The sequence below is a fragment of the Lutra lutra genome, chromosome 2 (assembly GCF_902655055.1).
Source record: "Lutra lutra chromosome 2, mLutLut1.2, whole genome shotgun sequence".
NCBI classification, from domain to species: domain Eukaryota; kingdom Metazoa; phylum Chordata; class Mammalia; order Carnivora; family Mustelidae; genus Lutra; species Lutra lutra.
The window spans coordinates 52,124,337-52,148,316 of NC_062279.1; the positions used below are offsets into that span (position 1 = coordinate 52,124,337).

At 39.3% G+C, this 23,980-nt stretch overlaps 1 protein-coding gene across 2 annotated transcripts in view; it reads left to right on the forward strand.

The window, feature by feature from the left end:
• The window catches only part of GALNTL6 (polypeptide N-acetylgalactosaminyltransferase like 6), a 1,244,643-nt gene that overhangs the window by 1,033,694 nt on the left and 186,969 nt on the right, over nucleotides 1–23,980 (forward strand). The window contains exons 6-7 of one of the 2 annotated variants that reach the window (XM_047717401.1): nucleotides 11,854–12,039; nucleotides 16,282–16,465. In XM_047717401.1, coding sequence (XP_047573357.1) covers nucleotides 11,854–12,039; nucleotides 16,282–16,465 — 370 coding nt within the window. The remainder of the gene's footprint in view (nucleotides 1–11,853; nucleotides 12,040–16,281; nucleotides 16,466–23,980) is intronic. The other variant, XM_047717402.1, reaches the window with a different exon arrangement.

Sequence of the window (23,980 nt, forward strand, 5' to 3'; positions counted from 1 at the left end):
AAGGTCTCTTTAATTTAACAGATTGCATTATACATAATGCTTTTCTACAATTAAACTATTCTCTAATATTTATAGACTAAAACCTAACACTTTCTTCAGCAAAATTCTTAAATATTTTTAGGGTCTAACAGCATTATACTGAACCAATAACTGTTTATTATGCTAATGGTAACGTTTTTACATTTGAGCATTTAGACTGAATTATCACATAGTTGATGCAAATGGAAACGTATAAACTACATGGCCTATTCTTTGCAATAGACAGAATGTTTAAAATCTAATAAAACCATGGAATTATTAAAAAGCAGAGATGTTTCCATTGTATTGGAATGGATTAATTTAGTGAGTTCACATATTCAGCAACAGTATTACATAGAAAAGACCTCTGAGTTTGACCCAGTCTTCATTTCTTTTTCTTCTTTGAGGCAGGGCTTACAGCACCAGAAGAAATAATATAAAAACAACAATTTTGCATTATAGTAAATTTTATTTGGCCTAACTTACAAAGAATACAAAGTTCTCATTCTAGGTTCATGTAAAGAGAACAATTACAAACTATAAATTATATTCAGGATTGTGTTACTTTTATTCATTCACAGAAGTCCTTTCATTACCATGACTTTGGAAAGATATAAAATGTGTATAAAAATATCATATAATCTAAATATGAATTACTTGAGAAATATTTGAAACATCAGACAAGGCCGTTTTCAAATAGTCTTTAAGAAAGTACTGCAGGAGGGGCGCCTGGGTGGCTCAGTGGGTTAAGCCGCTGCCTTCGGCTCAGGTCATGATCCCAGGTCCTGGATTCGAGCCCCACGTCGGGCTTTCTGCTCAGCAGGGAGCCTGCTTCCTCCTCTCTCTCTGCCTGCCTCTCTGCCTACTTGTGATTTCTCTCTGTCAAATAAATAAATAAAATCTTAAAAAAAAAAAAAAAGAAAAGAAAGTACTGCAGGAAAGGAAAAATAGAATCCAAATATTTTTGTTACACCAAAATATACATTACCTTTTCAAAATGATATAGATAATGAATATACAAATTAAATTTGGATAAATGAACTGAAATGAAAGCTGCACCATGGATATATTACATTTCTGTAGGCATTTGTATATGTATACATTTATAAAGGCAGTTTTTAGGCTATTACCAAAAATGTCAAAATATTTTGTATGAAGTAATCTATGTATTATTTACCCTCTTGCAAAATCATTCTAAAATATGTACTCTAAATATAAAAGATGACAAATAAAATAAATATTTTATCTGGGAATCTCTCTCTTTCTCTCTCTCTCTCTCTGACACACACACACACACACACACACAGTTTTTTTCAGAAAAAGTTCTTAATCCTTTTATATTGGTGGCACCTATAATTTTTTTTCACTTTGGGGGCCTTTATTCATAAAGTATACGAGTAATCTTTGACATGTGAACATTTCATGAGATATTTTAAACTCGTTTACAATCCTAAACATAGAGAAGGAAGTTTCCAATGAACGACGATGGGCACTAGATCTGTGGCTGTCTCCTACTCAGTTAAGGGCCATGAGGTGGGCATACGAATAGGTGTCGTGGCATTTTGTTTCTTTTGTCTTGGTCTGATTATGGTACACATTTAAAGCTATTCTGAAAATATATAATTCAATTGTTCTTTAAGCAAATGATGAAAAAGAGAAATTGAGAGAGAGAAAGAGAGAGGATCCAAAGGAACTTGCTTAGTATCTAGACTTACCTAATTTGCCAAGAGAAGACCTCACCCCGAAATGTATCCCACCCCTCTTTTCTATGTGGGAACATAGGGTTATAAGAGTTGCTCAGAGAAAAGTACAGAATTCTCCAGGTAAACATTGCTCACAATTTCTCACCATGACATTTTTGTGTGAGGACAGATACTTTCTGATACCGAAAGGATTTAACTGGAGGAGAAAATAACAAGAAAGTAATATGTGGGGAGGTGGAGCTCAGCTGAGCAGAGCTAGGCTGTGCCAGGGAAAGAAATGGATAGCCTGGGGGTGCCTACCTGGCTCAGTTGGTAGAGCATTCAACTCCTGATCTCAGGGTCATGACTTTCAGGCCCCCTGTTGGTTGTGGAGTCTACTTAAAAAAAAAAATAATAATCCTTTAATGTCATTTACTATTCAATCAGGGTTCATATTCCCCAATTGATACAGAAGTAGGTGGTCTGGCATGTGTAATTACTAACAACTGCTTCCCGTATATTTCTCTCCATGCCCCGGTCAGCAGGCTTCCTAACTGCTATGGAGTGTTTAAGAGCCCTTCTCAGCAGCTCTGTAAAGAACTGCAGAGAATCTGAGATTTCACTCTACTTACAAGTGAGCAAGCTGGCCTGCCACTGTCCAGTGGAGGCAGAAGACATGAGAAATCCTGGATCAGAGATGATGAACTTTAGTACTGATAGCACAGGTGCCACATGATGACCAGGATGCCTGAGTCACTTCCCCTTGTCCCCAGGTCACCCAGCAACAAGGCCAGTGTGCGCAGAGGCAAGAGCAGTTTGGTGTATTATAGTGAAGGACTCTTGAACTTAGGGAACGCAAATCTTTTATGATGGGAAGCAAGCATACCAAGGGAGACAATTTCTCTACCTTCCAAGCCTTATAAATAAGCATGCCCTTTGCTTCTGGAAGAGGCATGATCTCTGCCTTCCACATCTACTTGTTATATAAACATCCTTGAAAAGATAACCTGGAATAAATGGTAGGCATGGCCTCCCTTACAAAACACTCAGAAATACAAAAGACTGGTGAAGAATGGGGTCTAATTCTTCCTTCCCATGATTGCACAAGTCAAGGACTCTCTTGGGGGGAAAAAAATCTTAAATTCTTTCCAGAAGTTGATAAAAATATAGTTGGTCAAAGTAGCAACCACCCATTGTAGCCGAGAAAGGGGGATATTTGGGATCTTGTAGGTTTCATGGTGATCTTGTTTTGGTCTCACTTTATAATGTTCTCTGAGTTATCTTGTTGGGTGTTGATGTCCTGTGGGATTGTTACCTCCAAGGGACAAGATGGCCTTGCTGTGAGCATCAGACCAGTTCCCAGACATCAGAGACTGCTTTTTATTTTCTCAGCTCTATCTTAGAATCAGGATTCATATTAGGTTCTCTCAATGTGACTGGTTAGTACACTGTATTTCTTAAGAATCATTTAATCTTTAGGATTCTCTTTTCATCTCTTTTCCTTTTCCTTTTAGTCTATTTGTTGAAGAAATCAGGCCATCTGCCCCAGGGAACTTCCCATAGTTTGGATTTTGCTGATCATTCCCCTGATGTGCCATTTGATATGTTCTCCAATCCTTTGTTTCCAATAAATGGGTTATTAGATCGAAAGGCATGATCAAATTCATTCACTGCTTTTGGCAAGAACACTTTATAGGCAGTGATGTGTTCTTTCATTAGGAGGCACATAACTAGGTAACTGAAGCTCCTTTTGTGATGTTAGCAGCCGTAGATGGCTTAATCCATTAGTTCATTAGCGGTTGCAAAAGGATGACATTATAATCCTGTCTCCTGTTTTTTAATGTGAGCTGGAATACATTTTGTCCATATATTTAAGTTCAGTGTCCCCAGCTATTTCCCAAATGACTTCAGAGGCCTTGAACGTTAAAAGAATAGAAAATAGGACATTCAGAGACAGAACCCAGTGGAAATCATAATAGAGGTAATTGAATATGGTTTCACAAATGCTATTGCTTTCTTGGTTGAACTTTTTGTGTTCTAGAGATAATGTGAAATGTCTATATTTGAATGCTATCAAAAGGGACAGATTTAGTGTGGTCAACCAGAAAATAAAGAGATCGACCGTTTTCTGGAGGTCAGTGAGAGGCTTAAAATCTGTAGATAGGCATACCTCCTTTTATTGTCCTTTACTTTATTGCACTTTGCAGATACTGCATATTTTTGCAAACTGAAGGTCTGTGGCAACACCACATCAAACAAGTCTATCAGGGCCATTTTTCCAACAACATTTGCTCACTTTGTGTTTCTGCAGCACATTTTGGTAATTCTCATAGTATTTCTAACTTTGTCATTATTATTATATTTTTTATAGTGCTACCTGATCAGTGATATTATGATCTATGATATTATAAGGGTTTTTTTTAATATCTTTTTTTTACCATGATGCCAGTAATTTGTGAGGAATCCTGTAGTTTGCATTTGAATGACTTCAGTATACTTGCACCCTTTGATTTGACCTAAGGAAGCACTAATAGGTTTTGAATGTTGCCTGTGTGTTTGAGAGACCTGAAGTCATTAAGATAAGACCTAATAACAAAAATTGGAAGTCAAGTAACTTGTGCAGATCTTTGATGTTACTATTGTAATTGTTTTGGGGTGCCATAAACTTCACCAATATAAAGTGAACTTAATAGATGAATGTGTGTTCTGACTGCTCCATGACCAGCCCTTCCCCCATTGTCTCCCCCTCCTTGGGCCTCCCTCTTCCCTGAGACACAAGAAAGGGCTTTCCTGAACTCTTCCCTTAATATTGAAATTAGGCCAACTAATAACTCTACTCTGACCTCTAAGAGTACAAGTGAAAGAGTCACATGTCTCTCTGAGTTTAGCAAAGAAGGCATGTCAAACTCTTCGCTAAACTCTTTCTGAGTTTAACGAAGAAGCCATGCCAAAAGCTGAGACAGGCTGATAGTTTGGCCTCTTGAATCAAACAGTTTATAAATTCAAAGAAAAAGTTCTTCAGGTAAAATTCAAAGTGATACCTCAGTGAACACATGAATGATGCAAAAGAGAAACAGCCTTATTGCTGATGTGAAGAAAGTTTGAATGGGTCCAGGTAGAAGACCAAACCAGCCACCACATTCCCTTAAGCCAAAGCTTGATCCAAATCAAAGCCCTTACTCTCTTCAATTCTGTAAAGGCTGGGAGAGGTAAAGAAGCTGCAGAAGAAAAGTTGGAAGCTTCCAGAGGTTGGTTCATGAGGTTTAAGGAAAGAAGCCATAACAGAAGAGTGCAAGATGATCAAGGTCCTTGGATCAAGCTCCGCATTGGGCTCCCTGCTCAGCAATGAGTCTGTTTCTCCCTCTCCCTCAGCAAGTGCTGATGGAGAAGATCTAGCCCAGATCATTAATGAAGGTGGCTATACTAAATAACAGATTTTTAGTGTAGATGAAAGAGCCTTCTCTTGAAAGAAGATGTCATCTAAGACTTTTTATAGCTGAAGAGAAGTCAATGCCTGGCTTAAAACTTCAAAGGACAGGCTGACTCTGTTGTTAGGGACTAATGCAGCTGGTGACTTTAAGTTGAAGCCAATGCTCATTTACTATTCTACAAATCCTAAGCTTTTAAGAATTATGTTGAATCTACTCTGTGCTTTATAAACAGAAAAACAAAGCTTGGATGACAACATATCTGCTTACAACATGGTTTACTAAATATTGTAAGCCTACTGTTGAGAACCACTGCTCAAAATGAAGATTTCATTCAAAATATGGCTGCTCATTGACAGTGCGCCTGGTTACCCTAGAGTTCCAATGGAGATAGGCAGCAGATTGATATTACGTTCATGCCTGCTAATACAAAATCCATTCAGCAGTCCATAGATCAAGGAGTAATTTCAATTTTCAAGTCTTTTTACTTAAGAAATACATTCTGTAAGGCTGTAGCTGCCATACATAGTGATTTCTCTGATGGATCTGGACAAAGTAAATTGAAAGTCTTCTGGAAAGGATTTACTGTTCTAAATGCCATTAAGAACATCTGTGAATCATGGGAAGAGATCAAAACATCAACACGAACAGGAATTTGGAAGAAGTTGATTCTAACCCTCATGGATGACTTTGACGGGTTCAAGACTTCAGTGGGGGAAGTAATTAGAGATGTGGTGGAAATAGCAAGAGAACTGGAATTAGAAGCAGAGCTTGAAGATGGGACTGGATTGTTACTATCTCACGACCAGACTTGAATGGATAAGGAGTTTTTTCCTATGGATGAGCAAAGAAAGTGATTTCTTGAGATGGACTCTACTCCTGGTGAGGTTGCAGCGAAGATTGTTGAAATGACAACAAAGCATTTAGAATATTACATAAACTGAATAGATAAAGTAGTAACAGTGTTTGAGAGGTTTGACTCCAATTTTCAATGAAGTTCTACTGTGGGTAAAATGCCATCAAACAATATCACATGCTGTGGTGAAATGGGTGGAAAGTCAATTGTTGTAGCAAATCTCACTGTTGTCTTATATGAGGAAATTGCCACAGCCCACCACCCCCCGGCTTCAGCAACCACCACCCTGATCAGTTAGCAACCACCAACATCGAGGCAAGACCCTCCACCAGCAAAAAGACAACAACACACTGAGGGTTAGCCCTTTTTAGCAATAAAGTATTTTCAACTAGGTATATACATTGTTTTTAGACATAATCCTATTACCTACTTAATTGACTACAGTATTGCATAAATAAAACTTGGATATGCAAAAAACAAACAAACTTGGGTATACCAAAAAAAATTCCTTTTACTTGCTTTACTGCAATTTTGCCTTTATTTGCTTTATTTGCAATTTTGTGTGGTGGTTTGGAACCCAACCTCCAATATCTCTGAGGTATGCCTGTATTTCTCCTGTGGAAAGACTATTAGAAAAAGTCTCTACAGGCCCTGCTATGTAGAGAGTTATTCTGAACATTGTCACTTTGGGTTAAAATATACACATGACATATGCCAAGTGGATTAAGAAATAGAAACATATATTCTCTAAAGGTGAAGTACTAATCACTCTGATATAACTTCAAATTATCCAGAATACTGAGCTTTGTACTTACAGTATATTTTTGAGAGGATTAACTAGAAAAGGTAGATATTTATGTTAATGTGTGTTTATATTCTTTTACATTTCATAACTCCTAACAGTTAGGGGTGCCTGGGTGGTTCAGTCGGTTAAGTGTCTGCCTTCGGCTCAGTTCTTGATCCCGGAGTCATGAGATCAACTCCTGCATTGGGCTCCCTGCTCAGCAGAGAGTCTGTTTCCCCCTTCTCCCTCTGCCCCTCTGCCTGCTTGTTCTCAATCTCTCTCTCTCTAATAAATAAATAAAATCTTTAAAAAAAATAAAGAACTCATAATAACTAACACAGACTCTATATGATCTTAAAGTCAGGCTCTACTTCATTTTGCCAAAACCAACATATACACTTCAAAAGCATTCATCTCCATAGGTGTATAATTAAATATAGAAATCCCTATCTCTAGATAAACAGAGTCTCCTTGTCCCTCTTGCTCTCATCTTGGGATGTAAATTGGGGAATTCAGAGGAGATAAAAGGAGCTGGACAACAACTCAATGAGCCACTAAGGGCAGCTGTTTGCTTGGCCCTTGGTGGGTCCTCCACTTGGGACACACTGGCCATGCCCTATAAATAATGATAGTCTCTAGATTGTCCCTTGGGAACAGTTCCTCAGAGGTAGACTAGAAAGCTGTCTGAACTCTGTTACTATATTTTCTGATATAATAAGCATGATTTATTGAACAGATGTAAATCTTTGATGAACTTACAGTGCTTCAAAGTCATTATTTTGACATCAGTAACAGTCTTACAGACAGTGAACCACAGGAGATTAGACAGGTACTGTATTGACTAAAGAAAATACTCTGGAGTTCACTTTTTGACTAAATCTTTGATATGCCTTAGTTTTATTTTGATTTGACTCTTGCTTTCAAAAGTGAGACATAGCCCAAAGAAACACCAAACTACCAACCATTAGGATGCTTTCGTGAAAAAACTAGGTACTCAATAAGGTTAGATTTACTCTGTAAGTAAAACTTCACCAGGGGAAACCATAGAATTATAGAACTAGAAGGAATATTTAAGACATTTTTCCTTCCTTATAGCTAAGGCAAATGAAGTTAAATGAGATGCAGTGACCCACTTACTCATGTCCTCAACTCTTGACTATGCAAATCATTGAAGGAAATTTTATTAGTGTTTAGTTGCTACCCCTAACATTAAATAAAGGAATGAATGATCGATTCTCCATATAAGTTCATGGAGTATGAGTGAAATTTTTGGAAAAAGAAAAATTAATTGAGAAAACTGCTAAATTTAATATTCACCATAGCAGGACACCAAAATTTCACTTGAGTACAAATTTTCATTCCTTATTGCCCCACAAAGATACAATAAACCCTGGCAAAAACTGGTGTATTTGAAGTTGTGTTCACTTGTCTGGGTCATCAGGATATGGCTCAGTGGGTTTTAACTAGTGGTCTTATGTTTTCTGGTTCCCCAAATGTCTCATAATCCCTAAAGAAAACTGCCAGTTTTATAAAAATACCATAAATTCTCTTGTCATTATTTAAAATTGAAGTTCAAAAGGGATCTTCAGAGATACTGTACTTGAAATAAAATCATATAAAATCATGTTTAAAATCTTTTTAATAATATTTTAGAAATGAATCTTAAAATTGTTCATATACAAGAAATATAAAATGTTTTTAATTTAAAGCCATCTCCACCATCCCCAGTAACTCCATTGTATGAGAATCTAATTTGCTAATCAGACTGATGATACCTGTTTTCATTGTAAGTTATGGGTAATTAGAAATTACAGCTGAACTACTAAACAAGAATGGACCCTTCACAAGGGCAGTCAACCAGATCATTATTCTGAGACAAAGCAACCTAATGATTACTACAAAGTTCAAACTAAAAGAATTGATTTGAATGATTAGGGGACTCTATCTAGGGTCAAACCCTTTGTGTTTTGTGGATTCATACCATACAATTCCTTTAGTACATTAAAATGGGCTTTGATCAAAGAAAAATACACAGAATCAGATAATGTGAATAGACAGAAAGGAGACACGTAGAGATAGTTCCCCACTGAGTTTCAGAGAATTTCGTATAAACTAAAAAGTAGAGAAATCTAAACCCAAAGTTGGGACAACCACTCCAGCCACTCCCAGGTGATCAACAAGTTAGACCACCAGGGAAGTGACTGTAGTCTTCTAGAGCCATTTCCTCATACACAGCTACAGAGAATTAGTCCTCCTCTCCCCAAGAGGCCTCTTTAGTCCTTAGGGTCAGGGAGGAAAGAAGTACCTGCACCCAGACCACCAAGGCCGTACTCACTGTGGTACCTGCCAAAGAACAGTGAGGCTTAATGCAAGAACACAAACAAACACTGTTTTGGTGGGTTTTAACAAATGTTCACTCTTTTCCATCCCCAATGACTGTTGTGACACCGTTTCCAGGAGACAGTACGTTTCTGTGGCCAGTTTACAAATAAACCTATAGAATGACACCTGTTTGTACGTTGGAATACAGAAGGATTACAGAGCCAGAATAAATTACAGGAATGAGATATGGCCTCTTCTTAAACGTTTATTACTGTGAGAAACCCTGAACGAATGTAAGTCTTTCTGGGCTGGCATATAGAGAGCTCTGGGACTGATCACTTGCCACTTACTCATTGCCTCTCATTGCACTACTAGGTTGCAGGTTTCTGCTTTATTTCCCTAACAGGTTAGTAAGCTCCAGTCTTATTCACAGGTGGCCCCTGTGCTGTGCAGCCCTTGGGAATCTCTCTCTTGCATAGGTGGGTATGGGGGTGGGGGGTAAGCAAAGAGAAGAGGGGCAGAAGATAGGCCCTTGGCATGGCACACCTGTCTTCAAGAGTTGGAGACACTTTGCAGCCAGCTTTTCTGTGAGAAACTGTGATACCGCCATAAAGTTATATGTGTTCACTTATTGGTGGCCAAAACCTTTCATTTTTAAAATTCTCAATCAATAGAAGATGATGAATTATCAAAATCTCACCAAGAAATACAAATTCTAGATTTTTCATCTTTCAGGCTGAGCCTTCAAAGGCATTTCTTCAGCTAGACAAGCTGTTGTTTCTCTTCATAAGTATGTGTGACTTAGGAGGTCTCCAATTACTGAATGTTTACTGAACAAGTACTATGAGGTTTCTGACCAAAAACCAGATCCTCCCCACCACACTCTAAGAGGAGAAAATCTCCCAATTGCCTGTATTTTGTAGATGAGAAAATTCAGGATAAGAGAATACATTTCACATATATTCATATATTTCACTGGTGCTGACATCCCACCTAGGTCTATTCTGACTCCAGATCTGTAATCTTTGCTTTCTGTACTCTGATCTCTATAGGTCTGTTCATTACAGGAAGAACAAAATAGAAGAAAACCTATTTTGTGCTAAAACACTCTGTGAAAGACCCCACCAGTATTCTTTTGTAGGAAAAATTAGAAGTAGTTTTAACTTTATCTATTTGTAAAGCTTAGTTACAGGGCAGTCGGAAAAAAAAAGAAAATTGAGTTGTTTTTTGGGGTTTGTTTCTTTTTTGAGAGAGAGAGGGAGAAAGCATGTACACATGCACACACAGTGGAGGGAGGAGCAGAGGGAGAAGGAGAGAAAATCTTAAGCAGGCTCCATGCTCAATGAGGAGCCCAACGTGAGGCTCGATCACATTACCCTGAGATCATGACCTGAGCCGAAATTAGGAGTCGGACATTAACCGACTAAGCCACCCTGGCACTCTGGAAATTGAGATTTTTTTTTTAAAAAAACACTACGTAAATAAGAAGAAATAAAAATAAAAATGAAGGCTTATGTATAAAGAAATTCCAATGTGAGTAATTCTGACATTGGTTAAATTGGATTGCAGGGAAAGAACTCACAAATCCTTACTTGAATCCCTATTTCTACAGATCATAAGAGGAGACTTAAAAATAATATTGCCTTTGATTGCACACATGTAGAGAAAGTCTGAAAGAGGAACTACAGAACTTACTGCGTACTAAGATTCTGTTACTGTGACTAGTAGACGTTGCTTATTAGAAACTCCAGTAGTGGGTGTTATGGAGGGCATGTATTGCGTGGAGCACTGGTTATGGTACATAAACAATGAATTCTGGAATACAGGAAAGAAAAGAAAAGAAAAGAAAAAAAACTCCAGCAAAGCCCTCCTATGTTAGATACAGGAGAGTGAAAGCACGGGATGTAAATTATATGAGTACAAATTCCACAGAAAGATACCAAAAACACTTACTTGACATTAAAGATCTAAGATATCAGTGCATCTTATAACAGCCAGGAGGAGATCTTTTTTCGCTGTAAATAAGCTATCTGATTCGATTTGATTCCCACAGTTTGTTTTTAATTAGGCAAAGAGACATTTTTAAATTTTTGTTTTCTAATCTTAAATAGCTTAAGTTCAAAATGATTGTGTAGTATCTATCTGCCTTCCTTGTTTCACATCTAATTTTTACATCAAGTCAGTCACTTTTACACTTCAAATCAGACCCAGATGCTGAACTTCTTTATTAGTTTACTATTACCCTGTTGGGGGAAAAATCTGTTTGGTTCTTGTTGATTTGAGAGATACAATTTTTTTTCTTGTGGTTTTACATGCATTATTTTCAAAACACAGAAACTAGGATGGCTTTGCTGGAAAGAGCCCTCTTGTTGAACACAGTCCAGATGCTGGAATGTTCGTCTGACTTTACACAGCAGGAACCAGAGGGCCAATGCCCACTGTGGCGAAAGCTGGCCAGGATTAAGCATGGTGACAGCTGGCCAACAGTCATGGCATGGTACAGCTCTCGTGGGTCTGTGTCTTCTAGTATTCAAATAAAGGGCAGTATTTGCATTTTATAAAGCTTTTTGGGAAGTACAAAGTAAAAAAAAACCTGTGGGTGTAAAATTTTATTACTGTCTCTCCTTGAGATGAAGAGAGGAGAAAAATGGATGTAAGCTTGGAGTCATCATTCACGTACACTTAATGCGTAAGCACCCACGGATAATTCTGCTGCAATTAATGTTCTGTGGTCTTTCTCTACATTCTCTGTTTCATCCCTAGAACACTTGAAGGATAAGTTAGAAGAATATATGGCCCGCTTTTCCAAAGTAAGGATTGTTCGCACCAAGAAAAGGGAAGGGCTCATCCGGACCCGCCTCTTGGGGGCATCTATGGCCAGAGGAGAAGTCCTGACGTTCCTGGATTCCCACTGCGAGGTCAATGTGAACTGGCTGCCCCCGCTCCTTAGTGAGTACGCATGCTGATGGTGGCCTTCCGGGGACCAGCAGGGCCTGGGGACTCGCCATCCTTCAGAGAGAGTGTGTGGCTTGCTTCTGTCCAGTTTGCAATCAACAAAGGCGAGAGATCCCTTCTACAATTTTTACAATGAGAGCCTCAAATTCTATCTTAACCACAGCTGAGAACAAATAGGTCACTAGAAAACTGCATTAAAATTGCCATTTTAGATACTACCAACCGCAGTCTAATTTAAGGTCTGTAATGGTTTCATTTAGTTTAGACGTTCTCCTTTATTGTAGTTATAGTGGTTTGGTAAATACTAAAAGAAGAAAGTGCTTAAAAACACAGTCTCGGGACACCTGGGTGGCTCAGTCAGTTAAGCGTCTGCCTTCAGCTCAGGTCATGATTTCAGAATCCTGGGATCAAGTCCCGCAACAGGATCCCTGCTCAGCAAGGAGCCTGCTTCTCCTTCTGTCTGCCACTCCCCCTGCATGTGCTTGATCTCGATCTCTCTCTCTCTGACAAACAAATAAGATCTTTGAAAAAACTATCTCTATACAGTTCAGATTAACACACACACAGAATATAACAATTATTACAGAACTGTTAAGAAAAGAGGAAAGACAATTATTAAGCCCCAGAATACAGTTCAAGTGCAAGTGCCCTGACATTTTTGTGGATTAAAATGCCAGTTCTCCTCTCGACTCCTGGCACCAGTCTAGAGCCCCAAATATATAATCTCCCAAGTTTACAGAGGACCCCCTCAAGCTACTATCCAGATGACACATCTCTAAGGCTCACAATATGGCACAGAGTCAGGGAAGAAGCAGCCTCTCTGTCACATTACATTTAAACTGTTAGAAACATGAAAGAACTAAGAGTCATTCAAGCTAGAAAACACTTGTGTGACTCAGTTGGAGCTTGACTATTTTGTTTTTTATTTCACCATGAAGTCAGATATAAAGTCCAATACTGGATGAGGAATAAATTGCCAGACTAGAAGAATATAGATATATAGATACAGATATATGTACATGTTTCTAAAAAGTTCTTGGTGTGCACATACTGTACTCTTTCTTATTCTTCCGGATTTCGCTATATCAACTTTTATTGTAAATATAACGCTGGCCTTGGAGCTAAAGCCAGTAAAAATGGCCTTTACAATCCGCTGCCTCAGAAAGAATGATTTGCTATTGACTACTGTGTAGGATTTCAGCTAGAACCAGCAAAGCTCCATTAGTAAAAGACGTGGGCTGGGGGGGGTGGGCGGGGAATCAATTGAAACTGTATAGGATTTAAGACAGGAAATGACCAGCAACTAACGCCCCACCGCCTCATGCAATCCTCACACACCTGCCCAGGCGACTGCCCAGCTATCGTAATCAACAGGAATGTCTCGGTGCTCCTCTGGCCAGAGACTCCTCTGAGCTTTTAATTAAAAGTACCTTGTTCAAGGACATAGCAATTTAGAGTTTCATCAGAACAGTGAGATTCCTGCAAACTGAACTTGACCTATATGGTGTCGAATACTCAAGGAAGTCAGCAAAAGGCCTAATTTATTTATGAACCAAAGCAATTCCTAAATGCCAATTATCAAGCCTCTGATTGTTCATATGAATCTAAATGGGGGAAAAAAGGAGAGAGAGAGAAAAAAATAAAGAGAAACCCACTTTTTCTCATTAAAGCATTTCATTTCCTGTAGGCCTGATGGATAAGAAATGATTCAAGCTCAGGATCACTATCTTTTTTTATTTTCCTCTATCAGTGTCCTGACACATCATCCAAAATGAAAAAAAGCAGGCGGAGCCACACAGTTTCTTGGTTCATTTTTCACCTTGGGATTATACCTGAATTTCAATTTCCCATTAAGAGTCTGTTTGTTTGATCCCTGGAAATTGAAATGTAGGCACAAGCCTTAGATGAAAAATTAGTCATGCTGCTTTCACCCTAAGCTAGAACAGCTGGATGAGAGCTGAAAGGAAATTTGAAGGGAGAGTTGACAGTTAATTTAACAGACTCATTCTCTTTGGGTCACCTTGGGACTCCTTGTTGGTCAAGGAACTTGTAAATCAACCTGATTCTGAATTTGATTGAAGAAAGTCACTGAAACCGTAATATTGAACTACCTGCAGAGGTGCTAGGAGAGAGATTTTGGACACAGCAATGATGCCTCCTCTGCCAAAGACATCTACAGGGAAACACCATTTAGATAAAGATTAAAACCCATTACAAGACTTTCCCAGGTGAAAATGGATGCTCATAGGGTGCTTGTCGAAGAATCACCTGAAATAGTGCTGGGGGTCTCTCTGTCTACCGATTAGCTGAAATAATAGGAAGGCCACCTCTAGGGTCTCAGGGGCCTCCTGGGGCCATGCCATTTACCTTGCCACATGCCCACATCATACTCTCCTTATCCTGTTTTATCTTCTTTCTATCACATTTATCACCTTCAAATGTACTATGTAATTTAGAGATTTATTATGTATATTGATTGTCTTTGCTCCATTGTTAAAGACAGGGATTTTTGCGGTTGTTATTCACTGCTGTGTTCCCAGAACCTAGACAAGTGGCAGGCATAGAATTTCTACTCAATAAATAGCTGTTGAATTGGAAGAAAGGAAGGAAGGAAGAAAGGATGGAAGGAAGGGAGGGAGGAAGGAAGGAAGGGGCATATAAATATGGAGGGGAGATCTTCTATAGGATTCTGAGGTTTCCCCACCCTGCCCCATCATAGACATCAAAAAATAATACTGAACTAGCCAAATCTCATTATTTCTAAAAGATGTTTTTTAAGATATTTAAATATATTTTATTCCACATGCCACAGCAGATCATCCAAATAGCCAGAAATCAGATGTTCATACTTAAAAGTTCGGTCAGACAATATGTTTGTTATAATAAATACTGAGTGCACATTTGTGGGAAGAAAATATGGTTGGCCCCTTAAACAGCACAGAGGTTAGGGGCACCAACACCCTGCACAGTCAAAGATTCATGTGTAACAGCTCCCCAAATAACTAACTTGCTGTTGACCAGAAGACTTACCAATCACATAAACAGTCAACTGACACTTACCGTGTACGGTATATGTATTCCATACTTTACTCTGACAATAAAGTAAGCTAGAGAGTAAAATGTTCTTAAGAAAATCATAAGGAAGAGAACATACATTTGCAGCACTGTACTATACTGAAAAATATCTATTCATAAGTCGACCTGTGCATTTCGAACCTTTGTTGTTCAATAGTCAACCCTATGTCACCTATAGCTGTTCCAGGTGAAGCAACATGTGTAAATGCCGATTTCCTGTGCTGTTAAAGTCTCACAACAATAATATCTACATGGAAAAGGAAGGAGCTGGGACTGAAAAAGATATCACGTGAGAAGCATCATGGAGAACTGGAAAGACCACGAGTTTTAGGATAGAACTGTTGGGCAAGCATTGCGTCCTTGGTTTTGCTCTCCAAAGATGAGTGACCTTTGACAAGTTATTTAGCTTCTCTGAGCTCAGTATCCTCGTCTGTAGATTGAGAATGACAATGGCAGCCACTTTACGGGTTGCTAGGAGAATTAGAACTACCAAGACTATAAACCACTTAGCAGTTGCTCAAGAATTTGAGAGTAGCAGGAATAGTAACAGTAGCATCAGGCCATCTACTACATTTTTGGATAGAATGAGAAAAGATAAAAACGTATAGCTTTAATAAACAAAGGACAATCAAAGGACAATAGCAAAGAATGCTTGGTGTGATATATCAGCATTTAACGAGGGAGCAGCCATCATGACATCATAAGATTAGAGGCTAAATAAAAGAAACATGAAGTTAAATATTTACATTTTGGAACCTCCAGAAAGCAGGACAATATTTTCTCAGCAAGCTCCCGCTGTATGCTTGAAGGAACACAAATACTGTTTATACTCCATGCATGCTGGACGCGCTATAAAATGACAGATTGGGGACAGGTCAGAGCAAAAATGTGACAGAGGTAGAGCTAAATGGACTTCTGCAAGTCTCTCCGGGACATAACTTTCTTAAAGGAAAACACAACACTAATTGTACCTAATCACTGTCCCATCACGTTAAGTCCAGCCTTAGAAGAGATTTCGCAAAGCCTTCTAACAACCACAGGAAACCAGGCTGCAAGCAGCATCCCCGCATTAGGAAGGATCTGTAGGCTTCTCTTTGCTGAGAAAATGATGGATGACCTAGGCAGGCATGTCATTTCCTGTTTTGTGCTTTCATTTTTCAGACCAAATTGCACTAAACCACAAAACCATCGTGTGCCCCATGATCGATGTCATTGACCACAACCACTTTGGGTATGAGGCACAAGCTGGGGATGCCATGCGAGGCGCCTTCGACTGGGAAATGTACTACAAAAGGATCCCCATCCCTCCAGAGCTCCAGAGGGCAGATCCCAGCGACCCTTTTGAGTGAGTAGCTGAGGGAGAGGCTGTGGGAGAGGGCAGCTTACTCATTTCAGGCATGTCAACTTGGGACCCATGAGGACAATCATCTCTAATAAAATGGAAGAAAACAGGTGGCAACAATATCCGCCCCTTGGAGAAAAGTCAGACCTACAAGTTGTAGAAAAGGACAAGTTGCACCAAATACACGAATCCATCCCCTTATCAAACTTGGCAAAGCATCAGAGGAAGTGTGCGGACGTAAGAATCAGGAAAGGCAGAGTTCACTGAAAACACATATTCTCTTGTAACTATTCTCTCGGATGGTCCCTTCCTCATCTCGGTTCTCTCTGTTCTTTTGCCTTTTCCCTAAAGAACCATTTAAATTAACTATTTTACTTTACTCTCATTGGAAAATGATGTAAAATAGGAAGCTGGATTTAAGCTTCTGTTTCCACCCTGTTGGGAACGAAGAGGGCAGGTGTTGTTTCTGAGTAGTGCTCCAACATCTTGAACTTGGGGAGTTCAATCAAAATGATATATCCAGGGTAATAATCTTTGATAACCCGGTCATTAACTTAAGTTCGATATAGGTAAGAATTTATAGTAATCTATTGGTCTCTACAAAGTTAAGTCCTTTTTTTCTTTTTTTTCCAGTGTGGGCATGAGAATTGTGCATGCCAAGAAAAAGAAAAATATATATTTAGTTTAGTTTGACCAACTCTTAGGTCCATTAATGGTGAATGGTAAACTTTTTCCAAAAGTGAGCCCAGAGTTTGCCCAAGGCATACTATTAACTATTCCTCCTGCTGTACCCATTTGATCACATTAAAGCTTTCATAAATTTGAAACTATCATATATTTTTTCTTAGCACAAGAAAAATGTCTGTGATTGGGGCTTTGCATACTTTCTAAGGGTCTGTTTCAAATATGTTAGAATTGATACTGTCTTTTCATTAATAATATGGGCAGTAAAAGTTTACAGTGGAGAAGCTCCTAAGTATAAGAACCATTTCTGTGACACTAACCCTTTAAACTCAAAAAAGTATGTGATAAACATCAGAAAATGCTTCTTGTGATTCTAGTCTCTGGAAAGATAAACTCTTGGAAATGCTGGGGGAATTTCAGAAGACATTAGCCTGATAAAAAGGGAGAGGTAAATGATTCCTTTTGTAACATGAAGCACACTCATCAAGTAACCAGAATTTCTGAAGCCCTCTTCATACTCTGAAATTGCTGGAGAGTTTTTGAGAAGAAATAATAAAGGCCCATTGTTATTCTGGCAAATGCTTTGGCCAAGATTTTGAGGATATTTAAAACTACTAGAAAAGTTCTTTAGAGATGGAGTTTCCAGTAAGCATTTGAAGAGGGCCCAGCTGGAGAGATGTTCATCAGGCTTTCCTGAAGTTAACTATCAGAAAGCCTTGGCTTTCTATAGGGGGTAGGGGGATTTAAAGCCATGTTGGGGCTTAGAGGAGGATACAAAAGAACCCTAAATACGGTGAAACTGCCATTAGATGGCAGCTGACGGGGAACAGTCACAGTCTGGTTTTTACTCCGAGGTGGCCATGTTTTCAGGGCTAGAATTCATCCATGATGGTTTTCCAAAGACTCCCTAACAGTGACTGGGTTATAATGAACTTCTACTTTTATCTCCCCTGCAGTCAGTGAGTGGGGCTCCTGTTCCTGGCAGAAATGGGTTCAAAATGCTACCAAGGGAATCTCAGAACGTGAAAACTAGGAAAATATTCTCAGTCCCTGCCCTGGCAGTCGAAATTGTTTGTCAGGCAGACCCTGTCTGTGACCATCACCATTATCAGGCACCTTGCTTAAGCCCGGAGCTTGCAGAGTTGGTAACTTTCAGAATTAAATTACCTCTTGTTCCTGTCACTGACCTCTGTGGTTGCTGTCCGTCAAAGATTGCATTCCCCTCTTGAATACTACTGCTTTTCTGGCTTTTCAGTCTCTTTGATTCCTCGGAATGTGGACACTTTAGCCTTTTGTAATAAATGTAGCTTCCAAGAGATGTCCACTTTGATCTTAAAAATTGCATTTGCCTTCCTGATAATAAAAGAATGGTTACCCAAGCCGCGAAGAGCAGTGTATCAGCAATTCCATTATCTCCCTAGTCACCTGAATGTGTTTGTAAACAGACAGACGTGCTTTAGGCTAAAACGTGCTTCCCTGGATGTCAAGCTTTAAGATACACAGAGTGAATGCAGTCTCTCACATGGACTTTCATATTACAGTAGCTTCTGCTAGGGGTGTGTGGCTTTTTTAGGGAGGCAGGGAGAGGAAGTTGAAAAGAAGAAAGGAAGTGAAGAGGAATATGTAAATTCATTGCAAACCCCAGGACTTTTCATGCAATATATATGCAAACTTTATCTTTCTGTAACAAGTTCATCTTTTATCAAATGTCCTAAGTGGCAAAACCTCCACCCTCTCATTTATTCTGCCATTATTTGAGTTTCCTGAAATTATTGACTATAGTAATGGGTTTTTTTCATCTGCAAATCCTGTGAAATTAGTGAGGCATGAACAGTAATTATCCATGAACTGAATTGACAAATTCAGGGTATTATATCAATGCATAAGTGTTATTTCTCAAATATTTGGCTTCAGTTAGGATCATATATGGGTCAAGGTATAAACTGTATTTCTCAAAATAGGTTACATGGTCAAAAGAACTCAAAATCTCTCAGAATGAGAATCAAGACCCTCCACAATCTGACTAGGGAGGAAAAGGAAAACTCGCAGATAACTTTGAACACTAAGAAAAGATTTACTACATTTGCAAAGGGATCTGCTTTTCAGACAATTTACTCCTAGAATGTGAGAGAAAATGCAATATTCAAGCTCAAATTATATATGGCAATCACAATTCTAATTGGATTGAATACATCTGAAAAACATTCTTGCCTTGTGAAAAAGAGAATGCAGTACTCCCTTCTGATGGCTTACATCATGATGTGATGCTTTTAGGAAATTCTTGTTATTCATGGCTTTTATAAAGATTCCTTATTCCTGATTTATCTCTAATCCCAGGCACTTGGGAATGTAAGCTTTTCCTATGTGACAAAAACTTAATTTGCTCCTTTAGTAATGATGACAAAGAGGAAGATGTTCTTTTGCTTTCTGACCACTTAACTTACTTCTCCAACCTTATCTCAGCATCTAAAAGTCTAGAAAAGACCAGAAGAAATTATCTTATCCAACTTCCCTTTGATACAAGCAACCACTAGACAATGTCCAAGAAAGATGAATGGCCTCTTCTTGAACTTGTGAAGAAAGTAATACTTGCTACCTCAAAAGACTGATTGACAGAAACCTTTCCCCTTACATTAGGATATCTGCTTCCCTAATCCCAAATACAGGGATACAGGAACGTCTAATTCCTCTTTGATGATAGAGCTGTTAAAAGTATTTTAAGGGGTGTCTGGGTGTCTCAGTTGGTTAAGCATCTGCCTTCGGCTCAGGTCATGATCCTGAGGTCCTGGGATCAAGCCCCACATCCGGCTCCCCACTCAGTGGGGAGGGGCTGCTTCTCCCTCTCCCTCTGCTGCTTCTCCTGCTTGTACTCTCTCTCTCTCTGTGAAATAAATAAATTCTTAAAATATATATATATATATGTATGTATATATAACAACTGCTATGTTATTCCTCCAAAAGGGGGAAAAAAAGCAAAATTTTTTTTTTTTTCCTTTTCTGGGTTAAATATCCCCGTGCCTTTCAGGTCTTCCAAAATCCTGCAAAAGTTCATGCTCATTGATGTAAATGTTCGACACAGGTAAATTCAATTGACTCCTACAGCCTCACCCACATTTCCCCAACGCGTTCACAAGGATAGCATGAAATAGTCCATCGACTGGATCAGGGACTCAGGCCCTAATGTATGAGTCTGTCGACCCCAGAAAGAAAGTTAATTTCTAGGGAATTTGCACTCCCCTGGATATCATGCTTCCTTTTGTCTAAGTACTTCAAGATCAGTTCAGCAGCCCGTTCAATTTTCATCTTTGCTGTATTTTTCAGAATCCACTTGTAGCCTGTCATTGACTTGGAGACAAATTACCTTTACTCTGTCAGTCTTCCTCAGGCACATCTCCACAATTCCTCAAGGACTTCTAAAACTTGGAGTTTTAGCCGTCGTGAATGGAACTCTCGTAAGCGGTCATTAGAGAAGACAGACGTTTTCTATTTTCCACCCATATATACCACCAATTTCCAAAATTTAAAGAGTAAGGATATTACACCTGGGGGGAGAGGCAGGATAAATTTACAGGCTACAAATGCCCACTCATTCTCTCAGAAACCACAGACGCATGTCCACAGACGCATCGATGTGAATGCCGTGGCTTCTCACCGAGGCCAGTGACCTAACCTAAAACTTCCTCAGAGTATGAAGAGCGGCACCCTCCGTGGAGCGTGAATGCAACTGAGATGCAGCCGGTGCTCTGCTCTGAAGGCCTTGGACCCAGGTTTGCACTGACCAGCCAGGAGAAGAGGGGTTCTTTCTCCTTTGGTGGGCATAAAAGCTTCAGTTTATAAATGCAAGGAAGAGAATGAAGTGCATTGTTGCCTGGAGTAAACAACTAGCTTTTGTTGTCAGATCTGATGAATTGCATCAATCAACATTCAAAATGTTAACATCCCACTTGGGCAAATTCCAGTGGGGACTGGGCTTACCTTCGTTTGCTCAGAATTTGAAAGTAAAGATAATCTCTTTTACTCAAAACTTATCCCATGTGGGTTTGGACCAAATACTGGTCACCCTGAATTAAATCAGAAGTAGGAAGGAATAAAATTGACTCCCCGTGGACAAAGGGACCAGTCAAACCATGGATTTACTGTAGGATGTAAAGAAAGCAAGCTAACTTGAAAGGTCTTCTCCTCTTGATTAGAATCAGGTTTTGCTCATCTTCCTTTGTTTCTGTCCAGCCCCCACTGGGCCACCTTTAAACCAGCACCATCTGCACAGTAGGGTGGGAGAATTTTTTTCATGCTCTACTTCTCAAGCTAAGTCAATATTCTCGTGAATTTTGCTGTGATCTCCAACTAATTGCTTCCGAACCTTGCCCCCTTTCCTCAAAAAACCAAACGGATGCACGCAAACTTCCGTAGTCTTAGCTACCTTGGCCTCGCCCTCCAACCAGTTAATTCTCCATGAATGAGGTTTTAAAACTGTAGTCTCAAACTTTGAGGGGATTAGGTTGAAAAATACATGAATCAATCTAGTCTAGTGATGAGTTCCAGAGTGAAATAGGACGTTAGCTTTCCAATACCTTAACGACAGATCTTCCCTCAACATCGCATTATTCTAGAAGCCAATTAATCTAACCAAGTAACCGGCCTCGTTAAGCCTATGTAATATGCAATACAAACCTAACTAGCGTTTCACACTATGTAAAGCACTTCTAGCATTTCACACTATGTAAAGCACTTCACCACATTATCTAATTGATCCCTTGTAATAATCCATGGCACAGGAAAAAAATAGCTATTGTTATTTTTCCAGTCTTGCAAATAAACAGACAGTGATAGAAAATTAACTATTAAGAGGCAACATCAGGACTTCAATCGACATCTTCTTTCAGTCATTCAGATCTCAAATTTTAGGTTTAATCTATCTCATAGGATTCAAATCAATGCCTTCTTTCATTCATTCAGATTTTAAATCCTAGAGGTAATCAATACTTTTCCTCTCCTTTGAAGAGACACTTAGGCACCCATTAAGTGAAATAGTTTTATCAATTAATGTCTCATAGTGATTCTGTAATGAGAGCAAGAAAGGAACCAGATTGCTTCATTGCCCGTACTGTGTTCTTACCGGTAGACTAAGCTAGAGCTGATAGGTTGAAAATGTCAGCTTTCAGTTTCTTCCTAATGAAGGGAAATGTCAACAATGCTGGCTTCTGGTCTGTTTATAACAAGATCTAATTCAATATTTGACAACCGCAAAAGGACAAAATGTTTAGGGAAAAATACTGTCAAATTCCTAAATAGTGTCCTAACTACAGCAAGGAGAATAAAGGAACAGAAATGGCTCAAGGGTCTTAAAAACTAATTAAAACATGGAATAAAATCAATCTTCCTCAAAAGCCCAGGATGAAACCCACTGAAGATTCTTTTTTAAATGTGAAATAAGATGTTGTAACCTGAGAGAGACTTTTCACAGCAAACTTGTTAATTACTCATCTCTCCCCTTTGAAGACCCCTCCCCATCCCTTGCTCTCTCTGGGCTCTTTGGTGACCACAGTCTTGGGTCTCTGGGAGACTCACCATCTCATAAACAATTCTCACCAATGGGTCATGATAATACTTCTCCCTGGTCAAGTCTGCTCACCAGAAAATGTCTTTCTCTCCTCCCTCTCCACAGGGAATGATCTTTACCTTGGGAAGATGATCCCTACTATTTTCTCCTTGCTTTAGCATCCAGAAAAGCATTAGCAAATTAATTTCTAAATCAACAATCACTGTGATTTTTCTAATGGTGTGGTCCTGCTGTTCTTTCCTTTGCCCTGCTCTCTTGAGATCTCTTGAGGTTTCTGAAGTGGCTCTGGCTCTTCAATGCCCTCTTTCTGGTTTCTGGGCCTGACTTTGCACTTTTGTCTCTTCTCCCATGAAGGGTCACTAAATCACCGGAGAACTGGCGGGTTATACTATTTGAAAGGATGTGAAAACTTAGGCCTTCATAGTGAGAGATTTTTATCCCTGAGTTACCAGTCACTCAGGACTATGGTCCCAGTGGGACCCTGGAACACCCCCGCTTTTCTCTACTCAAACCTTACCATGACTTTTGTTCTAACTAGCCCCCATCCTTTTTTCTATGGTAACATCTCTTCTTGAACCTTGGACTTTCAACTCTTATTCCTGCTCTTGCTTCACTAATGCCAGGTTAGTTAGCTCCTTCTTAGCCAAACTTGAGACTGAATTTTTCATCTCATCTCAAGTACCCCTTGGACTAATCAGCCAATCACCTCTAGACCTCGAGTGCCATGCAATGGTTATCAATAAACCTGCACTACTTAAGACTGAGCAATGGCATCTATGGGCAAAGAATGGTAGAGCTCACAATGGGTTGATGACTTTTTCTTGTCCATTTACCCATTCTTTCAACCATTAATCACTTTGCTTGCTTCCCAAATGGGTGTCCTGAGTCCATCTTCCCATCTCATGTGTGATGACTGTTTTCTGTGTTCTCCCCCCACTCTCCAAGATGTGACTTGATTCTAACTACATTCACTCCCCATCCGGATTATTTTATGGATTCTGCACTCTGTAATATAATCACCCTCCAACCAGATCTCCTGTTTGTGGGCTCCCCAGGCTTCTCTCACCAAACTTCTATTAGAATTTACCTGAAGAGAAAACTGCCATGAACCTCTAAAAGTATTGTCACAGCCCCCTTCTGAGTCCCCAAGCTTCAACAACATTTACTCTATCTATGACACCATCACACCAGAGTGTGGCAGAACATAACAGAACCTTCTGCCATCACCCAACTCTCTCTTCCTCTCCCAGAAGATAGGAATATAGACCTCAGGC